This window comes from Glycine max, chromosome 18, assembly GCF_000004515.6.
Source record: "Glycine max cultivar Williams 82 chromosome 18, Glycine_max_v4.0, whole genome shotgun sequence".
NCBI lineage: Eukaryota > Viridiplantae > Streptophyta > Magnoliopsida > Fabales > Fabaceae > Glycine > Glycine max.
In genome coordinates, this window is record NC_038254.2 from 40,554,630 (window position 1) to 40,574,688 (window position 20,059).

The 20,059-nt window shown below is 34.6% G+C and overlaps 2 protein-coding genes across 3 annotated transcripts; one reads left to right on the forward strand and one right to left on the reverse strand.

Annotated features, from left to right (window-relative positions):
- The first annotated feature begins 9,918 nt into the window (after window positions 1-9,918).
- On the forward strand, window positions 9,919-14,339 carry LOC100527522 (uncharacterized). Of its 2 annotated transcripts, none has more exons than XM_006601718.4 (2): window positions 9,919-11,634; window positions 11,989-14,339. In XM_006601718.4, exon 2 carries the CDS (start codon window positions 12,032-12,034, stop codon window positions 12,458-12,460), a length of 429 nt encoding a protein of 142 aa, XP_006601781.1. In that variant the 5' UTR covers window positions 9,919-11,634; window positions 11,989-12,031; the 3' UTR covers window positions 12,461-14,339. The 2 variants fall into 2 exon arrangements, with proteins under 2 accessions (XP_006601781.1, NP_001237252.1); NM_001250323.2 differs by having other exon boundaries at window positions 10,104-10,176; window positions 11,989-12,643.
- A 1,136-nt stretch (window positions 14,340-15,475) lies between these two features.
- On the reverse strand, window positions 15,476-18,655 carry LOC100782379 (cyclin-dependent kinase inhibitor 4). Its single transcript, XM_006602463.4, has 3 exons — window positions 18,098-18,655; window positions 15,964-16,155; window positions 15,476-15,831 (listed from the first exon to the last, which is right to left on the reverse strand). Exons 1-3 carry the CDS (start codon window positions 18,451-18,453, stop codon window positions 15,762-15,764), a joined length of 618 nt encoding a protein of 205 aa, XP_006602526.1. The 5' UTR covers window positions 18,454-18,655; the 3' UTR covers window positions 15,476-15,761.
- Between the last annotated feature and the right edge of the window lie 1,404 nt (window positions 18,656-20,059).

Sequence of the window (20,059 nt, forward strand, 5' to 3'; positions counted from 1 at the left end):
AAGTTTTTGCGCTTAGCGAGTCCGTGCGCTTAGCCCAATTCGAAAGAATTCAAATCCAGAGAAATCTTTGGGCTTAGCGCAAAGAACGCGCTTAGCGAGACCACAACAGCTAATGATCAGGGGTCAAGGTGCTTAGCACAAGCAAGAGCTAGCTCAACGCAGGAAGGAAAATTCGCTTAGCACGGGATGTGTGCTTAGCGAGTGGACTGCTAAAAAAAATTTCTAAGTTAATTTTTTTTTGTCCACTGCTTCAAAGAAGCTATTCAACCCTTTTTATGCAATACAAAACATGCTTAAAATGATTTCATGCAACCTCAAATAAACCAACTCTAAAAAAAAATGCAATGAAAATAGAATTAAAAAGGACTGGGTTGCCTCCCAGGAAGCGCTCTTTTCACGTCATTAGCTTGACGCATGATACCTTAAGGGTCTGGATCAAATTGGGTTCGTACCTTCAGAACCTTTTCCTCAAACTCCTTCACTTGCAAGCAGAAATTTTGGTCCAAAAGTTGTTTTTCTTCTTAAAATAGATCGAAACTGATCTTTTGATCTTCGATGCCCATTTCCAACTTTCTTCTTCCCATATCCACCACACAGCTTGCATTCAGCATGAACGGACGTCCCAAGATCAATGGAATATTAGCATCTTCCTCAATGTCCATGACCACAAAGTCGGTAGGGAAAGTGAAATGCTTTACTCGGACCAAAACATCTTCTATGACTCCATACAGTCTAGTGATGGAGAAATCAACTAACTGCAGAGTCATTCTGGTTGGCATTATCTCTAGCTCTCCCATCCTCTAACACATAGAGAGCGACATCAAATTTATGTTGGCTCCTAAGTCAATAAGAGCCTTACCAACTGAGACCGCACTGATCAAGCAAGGTATAGTGACATTGTCTGGATCTTTGTGCTTGGGTGGAAGGATGCATTGAATCACAACGCTACAGTTTCCCTCCACTACAATTGTGTCACTGTGGATATACTTGCTTTTTCGGGTTAGCATATCCTTCAGAAATTTAGAGTAAAGTGGCATATGCTGTAAGGCCTCTCCGAAGGGCATGGTGATCTCTAGCTTCTTGAAGATGTCAAGAAAACACGCAAGATGTCTTTGTTTGTCCTTCCTAGAAGGTACCAATGGATATGGCACTTTTTTCCCCTCAAATGGAGCTACCTTTTTCTTTTTTTCTCTAGACTGCTCACTCTTACTCTTTTTCTTTTCATCTCTTTTTTCATTTTTTTCAATTTTTTCATTATTTTCTTTTTCTTCTTTTTTTCTCTTTTTCTTTCTTTTTCTCATCATTTATTTCACTCTCATTCTTGCTTATTGTATTCTCATTCTCCTGGTCATCCTCTTCATCTTCTATCTCCTCAAGTTCACAAAAATTGTCCTTCGGTTCAGATGTTGGTTCAGTTACCAGCTGTTGTTTATCTCCATCCACTATCTTCTCATCCTTATCTTCTTCAGCCATGGTTGCCATTTTTCCATGGGTCATCACAGCTTTACACTCTTCCTTTGGATTATTTTTTGTGTTGGCTCCAAATTTTGAGGAAGAGTTGTCAGCTATTTGTTTAGCTAACTGTCCCACCTGGATCTCTAAATTTTTAATGGCGTCAGTACTCTTGTGATTTGACATTGAAACCTGCATTAATTGAGCAAGAGTCTCCTCCAGCTTTGTTGTCCTCTCATAGAGGTTAGGCCCTTGTTGTGGCGGCCTATTTGATGGTCCACCCTGGTCTTTGTTGAATTGATTACCATGATGAGTCCTCCACTGATTTTGCTGCTGGTTGTAATGCTAGCCCTATTGGAATCCAGAAAATCCACCTGCATTAAAATTCTACCTTGGTTGGTTCCCCATATAATTAACTTCATGTGTTGATTCTTCAGTGGGCATACAACAGCCTGATTCATGAGCTCCACCACAAAGTGTGCTACCTACAACCTGCAAAACAGAAGAAGGTGAAGGCTGACTAACATGTAATTGAGTTGGCAGCTTACTTGGTGTTTCTGTTAAAGTTTGAAGTTGCTTGGACAATAACTTATTCTGCGCCAACAGAGCATCTTGTGATGACAACTCTAATAAACTCTTCTTGGTGGGATAGTGTGTTCTATCATGCAAGATAGCGTGATCACTAGCAGCCATATTCTCAATTAGTTCCATGGCTTCTTCAAGAGTCTTAAGCTTTATTTTACCCCCTGTAGAAGCATCTAAGAGCTACTTAGATTGTGGCCTCAACCCGTCAATAAAAATATTCAGCTATATGGGATCAGAGAATCCATGAGTAGGAGTTTTCCGCAGCAAGTTACAGAATCTTTCTAGAGCTTCACTCAAAGATTCATCTGGGAACTGGTGAAAGGAAGAGATGGCAGCCTTTCCATCTGCAGTCTTGGACTCTGGGAAATATTTATTCAGAAACTTTTCCACAACATCATCCCAAGTCCTCAAGCTATTACCTTTGAATGAATGCAGCCACCTCTTGGCTTCTCTAGATAGTGAGAATGAAAATAAGTTGAGCCTAACAACATCTTCTGGTTCTCCAGCAATTCTGACTATGTTACAAATTTCAATGTAAGTTGCTAGATGTGCATAAGGATCTTCATTGGGCAAACCATGAAATTTATTACCTTTTATAAGTTGAATCAAAGAATGTGGATATGTGATATTCTGAGCTTGAACCTCCGGCCGCGCAATACTAGTTAAAAATTGTGGCACACTTGTACTTGAGTAGTCAGTCTTCAAGGGTTACTCGTCTAGGTTGAACCTCCGGCCATTGTGATGTTCTTTTGCTTCCTCTATCTTTTTATTCGGTGAATTCTCTTTAATTCCTTGTTCTTCATCTTATTCTCCATGTATATCCTCCATTGTCTTGTGGTTTGGTGCTGTTTAGAGTAGATTCAAAAAAAATAAACTGATTAAATCTTAGATCTACACTTGTTCTTGCATTTCTATGGTTCAAATTTTGTAGATCTACTCTTGAATCATGTTTTTGTATTGATTTTAGGTTCTATCATTTTTTATTCATAATATTATTGTGCTGAACCTTTAGATCTAAATTTTCTTCCAAAATATTGATTAGAAAAAAAACACAAAAATCTAAGTGTAAATCACTTAATCCATGTTGTCTTAGAATCATGTTTAGTCATAGTAATTGTCACATTATGTTCTAAGTTTGTGTTGAATTTTTATTTTATTTATTGAATTCTAGATACATTTGTTTATGTATTCTTGTAATTCTTAGCCTATCTTTTGAATTTTGAGTCTAATTCATGCATGTTATTTATTTCATAACATGTTCTAAATCAATTCCTAGAAGTAGTCTTGTTGTTGAACTCTTTTTTTTTCTAAGTTTCCTACATGATGCCTATGATGAAGTTGAGTTATGGTGTTGAGTTGTGGCTGGATTTGTGAATCAAAATAAGTCTTAAGATCTCTTGAATTTTGTTATTCAAGATAATTGAGCATAAGCAAACACAAATTGTAACTATCCAAGCCTTAAGCTACGTAAACACTACTCTTGATTTCTAGGTTGAAATCGCTAGTGCTGGCAGCTTGTACATATGAACTTGAATAAATTACTGGGAATTGGTAACTACGTCTTTTGAGCTGAAATATTTACTGAATTTTCTAGACATCTGGAAGAACCAAGCGATTTAGATTAAATGAAAAAATAAGAAAAATCACACAAGTTGGCAGAAAAATCAGTGTCCAGGAAAAAAAAAGTGAAAGGGAAGTGTGCTTGTTGTTTTGGCTCAAAATTTGTTCTATAATTGGTGTATATTTTATATCAATCCTAGTTCTTAAATTTCAATTGAAAATTAGTGTGAAAATAAAAATTTCCAAAACTAGAGGTTTCTTGAGTCTTTTTATTTTAGTTTTTTTACTCTACTCTAGAGCCATTCTAAGTTTCTCTTTGAGTCCTAGCTTGCTTTTATGTGCTTTTCATTTCTTTAATTGTTGAAAAATCCCTGAAAATTTGTCTTGTTAAAAATATATTGGTTTAGCTTTCATTTTTTGGGTCTTTGGTTATTGCTTGTCTCTTTGTTTCCTTGTTTGTGAGTTGCTATATAGGGAATTGGAAAGGAGGATTGGTGTCATCCCTTGAAGAATTTGAGTCAAGAAGCAAGGGAAAAACCACCTTAAGAGCTATTGGACTAAGAAGCACTCCAAATTGAGTGAATCACCAAAGAGAGAACAACCACCAAAATTGAGTACCTTGTTGTAATTTTGTAATTGACAATTTACTTACTTTCATTGGAAGTAAGTTGGGAGCCTCCAATAGGTCACCCTACTTCCATTTGTGTGTAATAATTTTAGGCAATTTTCCCTTAGGATTGTGAGTGTTTTGTTGGGAACCTTAAATGTGTTCATCCAATCACTCTTAGGATTCACCTAGTTTACATTTCTTGCTTACTTTCATATCTTATTTCCTTTACACTCCATTGTCAAACCACCTAGATAGCTTGCCTTTTACCAATTAGTTTTTACCTTATCTTTCACACCTCTTTTAGTGTTTATTTTGGCTAGTTTCAACCATAGTTTCTTTTACCTTTTGTTTTCAAACCCTCAACAAGAAAAAACCATAACTTAGGAACCAATATGAGTTTTCATTCTTCATCTAGTGTTAATGGTAAGGGTTCTACTCCTAAGGACCCCTTGTATAAGATATTAGATGAGTTGAAATCCCTTAAGTTGTGGAAAGAAAAACAAGAGGCACTAAATTTTGTGCTTTTCTCTTCCTTTCCCTTCATTCATCTTCTTCTACCTTCAAGCTCTTATCCATGGCTTCCTATGGTGGTGAGCTTCTTCTAGACTCATCTTTTAGTTGAAGTGACGTCTCCATTCATCTTTCTCCTTCTCCATTCCACTGCAATCAGACCTCAAGAGGCAAAGGAATCGATTGATGAAGAAGATCCAAGTCCTACAAGCTCCACATGGAGCTATATCATACCGTCCACTTTCACATCCACAATGTTGTCAATGAAACCCTGTATAAATGGCTCAAATTGATCCAACATTGAGATGATCCTTGTTAGCTTCGGCGGGTCAGAAGATGATGCACTACGTTTCACTAAAGAGTTACTATTTTGAACAAAATGGAAAGCATCAACATACTCCCAATAAGACGGATCACGCTTTGTGGATCTTTGATTTCTATTCATCGTTTTCTTCGGTGCACCTTTAGTGTTGACCTTTGACGGAGGAGGACACATAGAGTTTTGATCAGGGTATGCAATTTCTCGAAGTTTACTCTTCAGAGTAACTTTACCACAAACATCAAGTTCCTTAAATCTTTTAGATATGGTCTCGATCTCTTCCTTGATGGTGACTTCGGCCTCACATAACCCTTGGTCTGAAAAACTAAATCTCCTCCAAAACATATGGAATGAATCGAGTGGGATGCTGCCAACAGCATACCTAGATAGCTCACATGCACAAGGAAGACCGTACATGGTTCTCATCACACAACCACAAGAAGAGGGATTCTTTCCAGCATAATCTTGTATAAGGTTTTTTTTAAATACATGTCCAACCACATGTGTACTTGTTTCAAAGGATGCTTTAATTTGAGTGTGCTGCAGCGTGATCATGTTGTTCATGGCATCCCAAACACTACACAAGTCTCCAAGGCTATTATGTAATACTCTTTTTAAAGCCCAATGAGCAGATTCAACCCTACATTTGAAATAAACAAAAAATAGTAAAAATATACAATAATTAAATACCATGAATTAATAAACATTACTAGAAAAACTGAAACATTTTAATACTTGTTTGTTGTTGTGTTGCCTAGGTGCATCACATTATTCGTCTAGGTTGTAATAAATTTTTCCTTGTATGGGATTATCCATGTTCCGTTAATATAGTCAACGAACATTGGCCAAGGTGAACAAAGCCATTTGAAACTTCTAAAGGCACTCAGCGAACTGCTGTTCGGAAGGACAATCGACCAGACTACCCCAGGCATCCATGACATACTCCCAAGCATTTTTTTGACCGGTTAAAGATTTGCACTTGGCCTTGACGTTCTTGTCGATGTGAAACCTACACAACAAGTTTGTACACTTGAGGAACACAGTTTTCACTGCATTCATCAATGTTAGGTCTCTGTTAGTGACAATAACTACAGAGAGGCAATCGTGTCTTAAAAATAAACCTCAAAACCGTTCCAAAGCCCATACAACATTATTAACACGTTCACCCTCTAGATATGCAAACCCAGCAGAGAATGTCATCCTCGTTGGTGTCACCACAACAAAGTCAAGTAGTGGGAGTCTGTACCTGTTTGTTTTGTAGGTACTGTCTATCAAAAACACCAAATGACATGCATTGCATAACTTCACTGCATCTGGGTAACACCAAAACAGATCACATACCATAAATTCATCCTTTAATCTATGCCAATCAATATATTAATCACGTTCAAGAAGCTTCATTAGATGTTGCATTTCAGTATCACTTCCTCTAATAGAAGAACGATATGCACTTCTTGCATTGTATATTTGTTTGATTGTGGTGCAACTGTTGGCATTGTGCTCCTTCGAAGTTAGTAGGATGTTTCTTGGTTTCACCATTGACTTTGTCATATTAGCAATAATATTCTTCTCATCCTTAGTCAATCGCCCAGCGTATGAATGTCCAACTAAGGACTTGGCCAATTCATGATTGTGAATCCCACAGATCAACTTCACCATCCAACCTTCCCCTCCAATCACTGGTTTCCCACGAAGCTTGAAGGGACAACCACATTTCCTACTCCCAGTGTCTCTTTTAACAAATTCTTTCTTCCTACACTTATAATGATCGCTCCTTTCACAACCAATTAACACAAATGAACTTCTTCCTCTACTACCAGTATGTGTGTCAAACCTCATAATGACTACACAAATCCATTTTCATGGGCAACCTGCAGAAGCAAACTTCATTGCTTCATGATGATGAATCAAGATTGATTCAAGGTTTTTTGATGATAACAAAGATGATGACAAAAAGCCCAAGAGAATGATTTCAAGATTGAGTCAAGAACAATTCAAGAATCAAGAGAAAGATTCAAGAGAAAGTTTCATCAAGAAGATTCAAGATTCAAGATTCAAGAATAATCAAGATCAAGATTCAAGACTTAAAGATTCAAGAATCAAGAGAAGACTTAATCAAGATAAGTATTAAAAAGTTTTTCAAAACATTGAGTAGCACAAGAAGTTTTCACAAAATCATTACCAAAGAGTTTTACTCTCTAGTAATCGATTACCATATTGTAGTAATCGATTACTAGTGTTTTAAAACGTTAAGATTTTCAAAATTCAAAATGAAGAGTCACATTTGTTGATGTGTAATCGATTACACCTTTGTGGTAATCGATTACCAGTGACTATTTTCGAAAAATTCATTTCCAAAAGTCATAATTCTTCAAGTGACTTATTTCTGAAGATTCTTTCAAAAGTCATAACTTTTTAAGTAATTAGTTTTAAAGGAATTTCCAAGAGTTACAAGTTTTGACTTGAGTCATCAAGAAACTATAAATATGTGACCTTGGCATGAAACATTAATATATATCAATCATCTATTTCAATCATTCTATCTTTCAATCTATCTTTCAACATCTTCTTTCATTTCTTTTAGAACTTTCTGGTTTCATCTTTCAAAAAGTTTTTGTTCAAAACTTTCTCTTCCAAGAAAAGTTCTTTGTTCAAAAACTTGTGTGCTATTCATCTTTTTCATTCCCTTCTCCCTTTGCCAAAAAGAATTCGCCAAGGACTAACCGCCTGAATTCTTTTTGTGTCTCTCTTCTCCCTTTTCCAAAAGAACGAAGGACTAACCGCCTGAATTCTTTTGTGTCTCCCTTCTCCCTTGTTAAAGAATTCAAAACGACACAGTCTGAGAATTCTTTTGATTCTTCCTTTTCCCATAAACAAAAGATTTCAAAGGACTAACCGCTTGAGAATTCTTTTGTTTCCCCCTTCACAAAGTTTCGAAGGACTAACCGTCTGAGAACTTTGTCTTAACACATTGGAGGGTACATCCTTTGTGGTACAAATAGAGGGTACATCTACTTGGGTTGTTGTGACTGAGAACAAGAGAAGGTACATCTCTTGTGGATCAGTTCTAGTGGAGGGTACATCCACTAGGTTGTTCAAAGAGAACAAGGAAGGGTACATCCCTTGTGGATCTTTGCTTGTAAAAGGATTTTTACAAGGTTGAAAAGAAATCTCAAGGACCGTAGGTCGCTTGGGGACTGGATGTAGGTACGGGTTATTGTCGAACCAGTATAAATCTCTTGTGTTTGTCTTCTTCTTGCCTACTCTTTTAATTTCCGTTGTGCACTTTAATTATTGTTTTTACTTTTGGTAATATTAAGAAGGATAGATTTTTAATTAGTAAAGGTTCATTAATATTTAATTCAACACCCCCTTCTTAATTATTCTGAGGCCACTTGATCCAACACAACCGATTGAGCCCACTGCAAAACATCATCTCGGGTACCAAAGACCTACAACGCAACCCCGACAATTTATTTTTTATACAAAACATACATTCAACCAAATGACTCAAACTAATGAACATGATTACCTGAGAAGTATTAAAAGTATCCAAACAATCAACATGTGGTTCATTCTCACCACATTCTTGTTCATTTTCATAATCCATATTAACTTCTTCAGACATTGTATTGTCATATGTCCATTGATCTTCGTCCATCTTAACAACAAATCAAAAAATTATACATCATACACAACTCTACATAATCTTTTAGTGCACACCATATTAGCAAAACTAAAATTAGTCCCTCGTAGTGCTTTTTATTTAGCCCTTAACATCATAATTTGATAAATATCATAAAAAAAAATAATAACTACATACATATTACCAACTAATACAACTACATTCAAAATTTATAACTAAATAATTTACTTAAACTAAATAGAAATTTTGGACCTATATAATTTCAATTTTGACTTATACTATATTTAATTTGTAATAACTAACTAATTTTTAATTTCTACAACAAATTACACCATGCGGACTACAAAAACACAATAATAATAAATTTTACGAAACATCTAATTTAACATAAAAATACTTCAAATAAATACAAATTTTGCACCCTAGTTAACAATAAAAATATTTAAAACTATAACTAACAACTAATTTAACATTTTACTACTACAACAAAATACAATTATTATACCTAAATTATTTAATCTTTTACATACATTATAAATAATTTGTAATAAAGAAATTATCCACAATTTCAAAAATATGTAATAAAAAATATAACATATTAATAATATTATTAAATATAAATTATTCACAAATTTAAAAATAATCTAAAAAAATTAAAACAAAAAAGCTTACGGAAGAACTTCTTTCGTAAGCTTTTTTGTGAACAATTTCTTCCGTATGAGTCATACGGAATAACTTCTTTCGTAAAAAGCTTACAAAAGAAGTTCTTCTGTATGAGTTATACAGAAGAATTTCTTTCGTAAGTGTGCATTACTAAATACAGAAGAAGTTCATCCGTAAAAATCATACGGATGAACTACTTCAGTATGTTACAATTTATGAATTTAACAGATCTACTAAAATACCAGTTACCCTGAAAATCCAGAAAATGTGTACCTCCGCCGAAATAAAAACATCACCAGTAAGAGTTTCACCTTTACCAAACTGCTACCTCTCTCAATACTTGCAAAAACCACCACCAACGATAGAAACCGCACCGCAATGAAAAAAACAAAGCTCTAAATGCAAAAGAAAACACATGACCGGTGCCAATTTAAAGAAAAATCAGGAAGGGAAAGAATTAGAATTTTTAAAAAGTGCTGGGTGCACCAGCAATAATGCTGGGTGCACCTAGCAACGCCCTTATTATCCTTATGATAGGTAAGCAGGCCAGACTCCAGCCTAAGAAAATCCGGTCTGCCCCATATCCACCTCTACATTGTTTGTCTCTATTCATTTTATTACAAAAATGTCTAATTGATGTCCATGCCTATTGCTCTTAACTTTGTGCCATCTTCCCTCTGCTTATTGACCACCATCAGATGCCACAGTCATTTCTTGTGTGGATTATATTAGGTTAAGTATGTGTCTCAGCCCAAAGAGGATGAAACCCTAGGCATTGAAACTACTCTCTCTCACCCCCTTTCATTGCAACAGTGGAACTCAACTTCTCAGGTTCTTCTCCCTTGAACTCCTCTTTGCCCAGTTGCATTTTTCTGCCACTGCTCTTCCCTTTTTGTCTTTCTTTATTACTGGTCCTCTTAGTGAGTGTTTGGTTATGGATCAGCAACGTGGTTTTTCATGTTCATCCGAAAGCTTCCTATTGTAGTTTTATGTCATCCTCTCAATGGATGTGATTTATTCACTACAGAATGTGTTTCCAAACACGTTAATGTGCTATTGTGTGTCGATCCCTACCCAAACTCAAGAAAAATGTACAATCTTTGGTCCCATTCAATTCTTGAGATGCCATGTTGCCTTTTTGATTGCTGAACCTAATCATATAAATAAGATTATTCATGCTTTTCAGTCTTTTTTTTCCTCTTTTGTTAAGTGATTGGTTGAGAAATTTTAAGACTTAGGAGTATACAATTATGTCAGCAATGCATAGTGGTCAAATAAGACTATTTTTTTTTTCTCGAGACATTTTACTTTTTTTCACCATGTGTGGGGTGGAAAGAAATGTTTGTATTCAGCTATGTATTGCAATGCTGTCAAAATTGCGAGTAAGATCATAATATCGCACGATCTTTAAGATCCAAGCTGAAACGGAGTTGTGATTGTAAATTGGTGTGATAGGAGTGAATCACCATCTTGCTCATAGGATCTTGGGATTAGAGATTTTTTACAAGCCAATTTTGGCTTATGCAGATGGGTTGTGCAGGTTGGGTTTAGCAACCTGATAATCTTATGATTCCCTTGTTTGTGTCCTACTCTCTGTCTCTCCCTCTTCCCACTCTCAAATCTCTCCCACTCCTTGTTCTCTCTCTACTCCTCTGCCTTGTGTTTGTGCATTGTGGACTTTGGCTCTCTCTCTACTCTCTTCCTTCTTTTTTGTGCATTGTGACTTCGGCCACTCACATTCTGATCTCTCTGCCTTGGGTTCGGGCTGTTTGGCCATCTGCATCTCTGCCTTGTGTTCTGATTTTGGCTATCTGCAACTGCAATCTGGTCTCTTCCTTGGGTTCTATACTTCTGAATTCAGCCACTTTCATCTCTGCCTTGTGTTCTAATTTTGTCATTTTCTTGTCTCTACTCCACTCTCTAGTCTCTATGTTTTAGTACTTTCAGTTCATATTATGACTTATATGTGAACTTAAGGGTATGAAATTTCAATTTAAGTTTACTAGTTTAGTTAAATGGTTGTTATTTATACGTTGTTTTTATTCACCAAAAAAATTAGTTATTTTTATTATCTATGTTATTTTGTATGCATTTCAAAATAATTATAATTTCTCATTTTCAGTAAGATCTGACAATCTGAGTTACAATCCTACTATTTACAATCTTCCACCCCCTTCCCAATCCTTGGTAGGATTTCAATGTTGACAATATTGGTGGCTTGCTTTTTGTTGATTTGTATAATATATTTTTGATCATGCTTTCAATGGTTGAAGGCCAGCTATCACATCGGTAAGGTGGTTTCCCTCATCATGAATCATATGTTAAACTTCTATGTAGTTACACTACTCAAAATTTACTTGCATCCACCATTTGTTCATGAATGAGCAAATTGAAATTTAGGACATCTTTATTCTGAATTAAATATAATACATATTGGATGTGCCTTTGTATGTGGTTTAGATGTTCTTGTAGGAGTTGAATCTTGATTAGCAAGTGCAAAATAAAATCTTTTCTCCTTTTGCTTGTATATACTGTGTGAAATGTCGTAATGTGGGAGCTGCCGAGAAGTCGACAATAGGGGTGCTACATTCTTCATCTGTCTTCTCGAATATGTGATACTTAAAATGTCAAATGTTTGTGCAGTTTCTTTAAATAATTGATATCTGGAACTGTACGAGCAGAGGACATGGCAAATCTGCCAAAAGAAAACCAGCAAGTAACAAGTTCCACACCATCCATCCAGAAAAGTGAGGAGGATCAAGCAGCCAGCACTGCTATGGGCTTTAAAGATTCATTGGAAAAACAATATCTAAAAGTCAAAGAGCATGCAGAAACATACCCTTATGTTTGGGCTTCTTATATTGTTGTATATGGTGGCTTTGCTCTCTGGACTACCTATAGATGGAGAAAGCTTCGCAAGACAGAGGACAGAGTAAAAACTCTCCAAGAAAGACTACGTAAGCACGTTGAAGCTGAAGAATCTTCTAGTTCTACCAAAGTGGTTGAAAAGGGTTCTACATCTTCTGATACCAAAGCTATTGGAAAGGGTTCTGCATCTTCTGATACCAAAGTAGTTGAAAAGGGTTCTACATCTTCTGATAAGTCTTCCAAGTAGCTTACAGTAAGATAATCCTTATGATGGTCAGGTTGTCTAGTTTACTTCCATCAATATCACCTCTCTTCTCTTTAACATTGTAGTTGCCTAGGGCATGAAATAAGTTTTTTTTTTTTTTTTTGCTTTGCTGATCAACTGATTCATTAGAGGAATTCCTCATATTGAGCTTTGTAGAAAATTGTTAAAAATGATCTGATATTTTTCTTCCTAAAGTTGTGACAATATTATTGCACTGAATACTGTTTACACATAATTGTATAAATTAACCTAATAAGACATTTTTTATATTATCTATGTTTACTATCAGTGTTTTAATATGTGGTTTGCTATAGGTCTCACGGGTCCTAATATAGTAGACTCAGATCACATATTGCATAACAAAATATTGTAATCATCCTTTATGTTGTTTATTGGTGTATGGCATATTTTTAACCTTTTGGTTGAATAATGCAGCTTCAGAAATTCACTGCTAGTGTTAACAAATTTGTGGATGGACTGTGTTGAAGGTGTCTGCCAGCGGCAGAGGGAACAAGGTGGACCACTGGTCCCATGTTCACCCCCAGTTATTTTTTTTATAATTTTTTTAAACTATAAAAAATTCTAGCACCCCTCTCCTTCACACCCTATAACTTAAATAATACATTTTGAGAAGTTTTTGAATTTATGATCTTAAGGGTGGGGAAACTTAGCTCCTCTCTCCAGAGGAAACCCTCTCAGCACAGTAAAACAGAAACAATGATTGGAAAATAACAATGGAGATTCTGTATTGAACAAAATGCTTCAACCCTTCCCCAATAATATACCCCTATTGCTTCATTCAAAAAGCTTCCTAGCAGCCAACACCTATGCTGGTTGAGGTTGCCATTCTAACTCTTCCAACAAAACATTCGGCATGGAATAGTTGCCCTAGTGGCTCTACTAAGTTGAAAAACATTGAAAATAGGATGAATATGAGGGTAAACCAATAGACCAAAAGTTAGATGCAGTTTCTTATGTGTTGGTGTTTTTTCCCAAATCAGAATTAGAATTTCACCTTAGTAATTTGCTTAATAAAGGCATGTATTAAAGGATTACGGCAGCACATAAGGAATTGTATCTAAGTGTTGTTCAAAACTGATTTGTAAGCCACTGGTCAAAGCCTTGAAGGTGGCATTTGCCTTGAAGCATTATAATTAGTGCAAACTAAAATTAGGCCCAAGAAACCCACTTATCCCATTGGCGAGGGTGAGCATTGACACAGCATCTTAAGGAAGTTTGAAGAGTTAAATTAGTCACCTCAGTTGGTAAGCTAAGCTAAACTGCAGTATAGTTCTTGCCTGCTTGAATAACTCCCCCAAAATTGACCAACAAATATCCTGTCCTGATCTGATACAACAGAAGTAGGGAAACAAATAGGTCCTTATTAAGTTGATTCATTGAGTAAGGGTATTCATTAAATCCAAGTCATTAGTATGTTTAGCCTGGAGGAAAGAAAGCCAATGTTTTTCAAATATTGATCAATTCCATTTGAGGCATTTGGATTTTATTTTATAAAATTCATTGGATTTAATTTAAATACATTGAAACTATATCATGTTTGATAAGATTATTGACTTTTATAATAATTACTTTAAAAAGTGATGCTCATGATAATACTTAATCGGTTGACAACATAGTTTTTTTGTTTTTCTTTTTTAACAATGAATGAAAATGAAGCTCTAATTAATTTTCTTTTTTAGAAGATATCAAATTCTAGCAATGGTCATCAATGTGAGACTATTTTTTTTTTTTTTTTTTTACTTTAGTCAGGAACAAATGGAAAAAGTTGGATTGATAGGGACAAAATGGATACTAGAGAATTTTTTAGGTCGGATATTAAAGCATTTTAACAAAAAAAAAATGTTGATAAAATATTCTGATATTTTCTTTTTACACTTTTTATTATTAGATGTAATCTTACATATCTGACTCGATTGACCTAGTGGTGAGAATTCGATAATATACAAGAGATGGTTGGTTGTAACATTAGTATGACAATTAGAAAATATGTAATCTTGTACAGACCTACAAAATTACCTGGCTCACTCATTTGATGGGGCAAAGTGAGACTTCAACTAATCGACAACGATTGTGGTGTTAATATTTGTTTGGTATTTGAGAACGATTTAAAAAACCAAATGTGACAAGTATCCAATGTGAATTAACAGATCCTAAGGATATTCTGAAAATAAAACGTTTATGCAAGATTCATTTTGCTACTATCCATTAGTTATTTAATTTTCAGTTTTGCTTTTGTGGTTCGTATCATGAATATTTTAACGTATTTGATAACCTAAGTGTGACAGAAATTTTTCGGCATTTTAACTCAGCAAAACTTCAAAGACTAGAACATGACTATGGCGATAAGTGTCGCAGCAATGTCTACGTCGACATCATAGTCAAAACTCAACAAGTTTAGAAAAAGGCTTTGGAATCCTTCCTTCAACTTCATTTTAATCGCTGTTATTTTTTTTAATCTATCAAAATCAAAGCATCAAGAAATTAGTATATCTGTTATCAATTAAAAAATAATTTGTCATTTAAAGAAATATGATAAAAATAAATTTACAGAATCACCAAAGTCAGAAATATGATAAAAATAAATTTACAGAATCACCAAAGTCAGAAATATGATAAAAATAAATTTACAGAATCACCAAAGTCATGTTTATGATTGATTGACAATACAATGTTTTTTTTAACATTAGTATATGAAAATTAGATAACCGAAATATATTAACCTTTATGTTTTCTCTTTTCCGTAACGCCATCACATTCCTTTAGCTTTGGGGCTTTGGAAGGCGGGTTTGTCCAATGAACGTGACTTTAACCGCTTAATCAAACACATTCTGATTGTCAGGCATCTTAAAAGTTTGAATCCCTTCGCTGACATTAAGACATTCATTAAGATGGTCCCCAAGGTTAAAACTTCAGTAAGCCAAATTTCCAGCATGAAGAACTAAGATGGATGAGTACTACCTCTCTACAAGAACATCATGTCTAATCCCCGCTGAATTATATAAACAGAAGGTAATGAAATTACATTAAAGATGACTTAGAAACTAGATATACCATATACCCCCCCTACACCCTACAGATCAGAAAGACACTACTAAACTACTAATCGGATATTGGAAATTTCTAAACAGATCCTTTCCCTTGTAGCTTGTTAAACAAGAGCCTCAAGCAATCTAAATGGTTAGTCAAAGCTTCTTCTAGTTGTTAAAATTAAAATACAAGTCTAATGGCTCTTGAAATCCCATATTATCACCATATGACACTCCTAGTGGAGTACTGGGACCCACTCGTACCGTCCAGGCAGAGGTACTTCATTGACAATGTCGAAATTGTACCTGCATAATACAGACAGTTTAGACATAAGCACGTTACATAATTACATTAATAAATGAGGAAGAAATCTAAATACAAATACCCATATGTTAGAAACAAAAAAAAGGACTTGTGGAATATAAGAGTATACACACTTGTCCATAAATATTGTTTGTTGCTGCTTCTCGGCATAAGCAAAGAACTCCTCCATCTCATAAGCCGTTGGAATGTTTCTTTGGATGTGCTCATGGATTATTTGGCGAGTCCTTGGCCTTGTGGTTGAACCAGGGGTATGAATGGCATTTGAGTCCCTTATAAAACTACAAGGGGTGCTTTCCCTGGTGCTCCTGTTATTAAAACACAACAAAATTTTAATGAAGATAGAAGCTTATAGAAATTATAAAAAGAAAAAAATAGCAGTCATATATAAATACAAAAAATGCTGACTTGGTATGAAAAGTTTCTACACCAGAAGTTGCATGCTAACCGCTGACAGCAAAATAAGTGAGAAGAAACAGCTCATTTTTTTCCTCCCACAATCTCCTACTACAGCTCAGTGTGGAACTAAAGACAAATTTTGCTACTATAAAAAAGTAACTGGCATTTAATGGGACAAGTTCTGACTCAGTGGGCTCATGCACTAAAAAAATACAAAGAAAGAGACGGCCAAATCTTTCTCACTTCACCGCAAACCCAAATAGGAATCCAAAAAAAACATCAATCTGCAAACTAGGCCCCATGTACGTGACACCTCGTTGCTAACACGAGTCATAAGAGTTATGGCTGCTCCTATTACTAAAATCCATTTTTTTTTCAACTTGACCATTTACGGAGTGCTAAGCTTCAGGGTCATGCAGGTGTCTTGCAGATCAAAAGTAAACAAGGACAATCAAGGGTAAATGCATTTTGGATTCATGACAAAAACATTTCTAAATACTAAGATTTTAAGTTCATCAAAATTTGAGAGAAATGAACTTGAAATGACAAAGGGCCGCGAATTATAACTGAATGAAAATTGTCAAATCACACAATTTGTCAACTACTGGATCTCCAGAGAGACAATTAATGCACATCAATTCATTCAATTTGGACTTGGAGATGTTCTTCCTTTTTTTGAACCAAGTTACAAAACTTGTTTAACATTTAGTTGGTTCTATTTACTTGAAAAAACATCAACTCTCTACAGTATTGGTTATAACCCATTTATGTAAAATGATAATTACAGCAAATAGGATTTCTAAGAACAAATTTATAGAGTATGTGTCTGACATGCAAACATTAATACCACAGAAAAATACAAATTGCAGTAAATAACTATCCTGAGGGCATGCAAGGTGCAGAACCTATCACAAGTCACACACAAGTCACAAATCTGAGCAACCCTTTGTACTAACAGAGCTTTTATCACAGTACACGGATTTGACAGAGTGAAAAATCAACACAAATCACATGAAAGTTAAAACACATAATAACCAAAAAGTCAAGGGACTAAAACCTCACGAGGTTCAACAACAACGGTTAGTAATGACACCAACAATAGAAAAAGGCATGAGAATCAAATGAGCGGTGACTTTCAAGAGAGAATATCAAAACCCTTTCCTTCCACAAACTTACATGGCTGTCACTCCACTGAAAAATGCAACAATTTTAGCAAAACACAAACAATCACAAGAAAATGAAAACGCATAAACAGAAGAAAATTCTGAAACTAAAAATTAAATAATACAAAATAAAAGAACATAAAAAACTTGTGAGAATTCTCAAAATCACGGTAAACACTTACCTGTAACAACAACAAAAAGTTGACTAAAATTTTATTCAATATTCACTTTTAGCCCCTCACAAATAAAAGGTCTTTTGCCCCCGTCTTTCACGAAAATATGTCATCATGTGATTTTTATTTTCATAAAAGAGACCAAAACGAAACAATTTTTTGAGAAAGACAAAAAACCACATATGACCCATTTCATAAACAAGAGAAAAGAATGAGAATTTATTTGATAGGGACTAAAAATAAAAATTGCACAATTAGAAGGAATTAAAAATACATCAAATCCAACAAAAAATACACACATGCATGAAGCAAGGAAAAACAGCAAGAACTTACAGTAGAGCCCTAAATAACCGGCAAATAACCCCATAAAATGGCTAATTTAAACAAAATAAATAAATAAATAAATAAACAAGAGAAACAGAGACACAAAGGGAGAAAGGAATAAAAACACAAGAAAAATGATTGAAAAACAGAGAAATTGAAGAAAGGGAATAATTATTTATAATTATATATACCTTTCCTCCCTGGGTTCGGCGTCTAAGAAATTTTCGCCGAAAGAGCATTCGGTATTGTTGTCGTCATCGAAAGATGCGAACTTTTCGGCGTTACGGGACGACGTCGTTTTGGCGAGGCGGGAATTGGCGGCGGTTTCGGCGGCGGAGCGGCGGGGATTTTCCGGCGGGGTAGGGGGGAGCTTGAGGAGGCGGCGGCTGCGGAGCTGGAGGTAGGCGGAGGAGTCCGGGGAGGTATTCTGGAGGGCGAGAGTCTTGGCGCGGGTGCGGACGCCGAGGTGGGAGTGCGGCGGCGGAGCCTCCATGATCACGGCGGCGACGTCACCGGCGATTTTGGACTTCTTCATGTACTTCCCCATGTGTGGGTTGTCGGGTTTTGGGTGAATCTAAAAAAAAAATTAGAAAAGAGAGGGAAAGGAGTGAAGGGTTTTTTGAGGGAGAGAAAATTTGAGAGAGAGAGGGAAAATTTGATAGAATGGGCAAAGGGAAGGAGTTTTATTAGGGTTGGATTGGGGCTTACTTTGGGGTTTTAGCGAGGACAGGTGCAGTACTACTACTGTGTCACTCTCACTATCTCTTTGTTGCCTCATGTATTTATTATTTTTTAATGTAATAATATTTTTTTTATTTAAAGGAGGCAATTTTTCCTTTAAAATTTTGAAAGAAATACTTTTTTACATTAAAAAGTTTAAGTGAGTCGAATATGGATGGCTCACGTTCATGGGAGATTCAGGAGGATTATGATAAACTTTAAAGTTCCTAAATAAGTCGGTGAAATCGAATTTATGTTCTTTTGATATATAAGTTTTTTTTCCTTCCTTACGAACTGAACAAATATTTGATGTAATATAATATTTCTCATTAATAGAATTAGTTTTTTTTGTAATGTGTGTTTTTGTTTTTATGTTAGTACTTATTTCTTTATTTTTTATTAATTTTTTTATGCTTTCTAAAAGTTCTTAAAATTTTAAAAATAATACTTAATTTTTTTTAAAAAAAAATCTTTTTTAAGGTTACCGAAAATCTTAATATTACATATTTTTAATGATTTTGTCCTAAAACTTCATTACATACATGTATTTTTCAATCATTTTTCTTATATTTAAGCCATTTTTATTTAATATATATATAGTACACTATACATATTTGCTAATTATAAGTAAATGGTTTATTAAATGAGTGAATTAAATAACATAAATGTAAATTATTATCCGTTAACTCAGAGTGATTTGATTTTTTTTAAATTGTAGTTTTATTTGATCTTGAGATTTTTTTTCTGACAGCGATCTTGGGATTCTTATAATTATTTTAAAAATTAAATAAAAAATAAAAATTATCAGTTTAATGTTCATGTAATAAGTTTAATGATAATATGCAATTGGATAACTAAGCAAAATTATCGCATAACTTATTTTTCAAAAAAAAAAAATAGTCTGACTCCAGTCTATAATCATATCGAAATAACTTAATACTACATTCTTTTACAAGAAAGATTACAAAATAGACAGGGTTCTATTTTAGTAACTTATACGGCATGTTTTAAACTCTTTGATTTTAGTCCTTGTAAGTTGGTATTTTTCAATTTTGATTGTCATATGTTCTTTGTTCAATTTTAGTCATTGTAAGTTTGTATTTTTTTTAATTTAGTCTCTTTAATAATCCAATTTTTATTTATAATTCCATAAGTTTGCATTACAAGCATCAAAATTGAAAAAACACAAACTTATAGGACTAAAATTAAGCAAAATATTTTGAGTAAATTACACTCATATCCTTGTATTTTTTCCAAATTACACTTGATACCTTTTTTTTTACATTACTTTTATCCCTTATGTTAACGTCGTTAACTGAAGCCAATTAAAATATGCAAACAAACGAAATTGTCCTAACATCTTGGTTACACTCGCACCTTCCGTATTTTTCTCAAATTGCACCTGATACCTTTATCTTTATTTACATTACTTT

Bases quoted from the DNA above. Each gene is read 5' to 3' on its own strand.
- LOC100527522 (XM_006601718.4), top strand. From the start codon at position 12,032: ATGGCAAATCTGCCAAAAGAAAACCAGCAAGTAACAAGTTCCACACCA.
- LOC100782379 (XM_006602463.4), bottom strand. From the start codon at position 18,453: ATGGGGAAGTACATGAAGAAGTCCAAAATCGCCGGTGACGTCGCCGCC. The intron at 16,156-18,097 runs GTATATATAATT...TTTTAATAACAG, and splicing joins GCCGAACCCAGGGAGGAAAG to GAGCACCAGGGAAAGCACCC. The intron at 15,832-15,963 runs GTGTGTATACTC...TGTATTATGCAG, and splicing joins CAAACAATATTTATGGACAA to GTACAATTTCGACATTGTCA.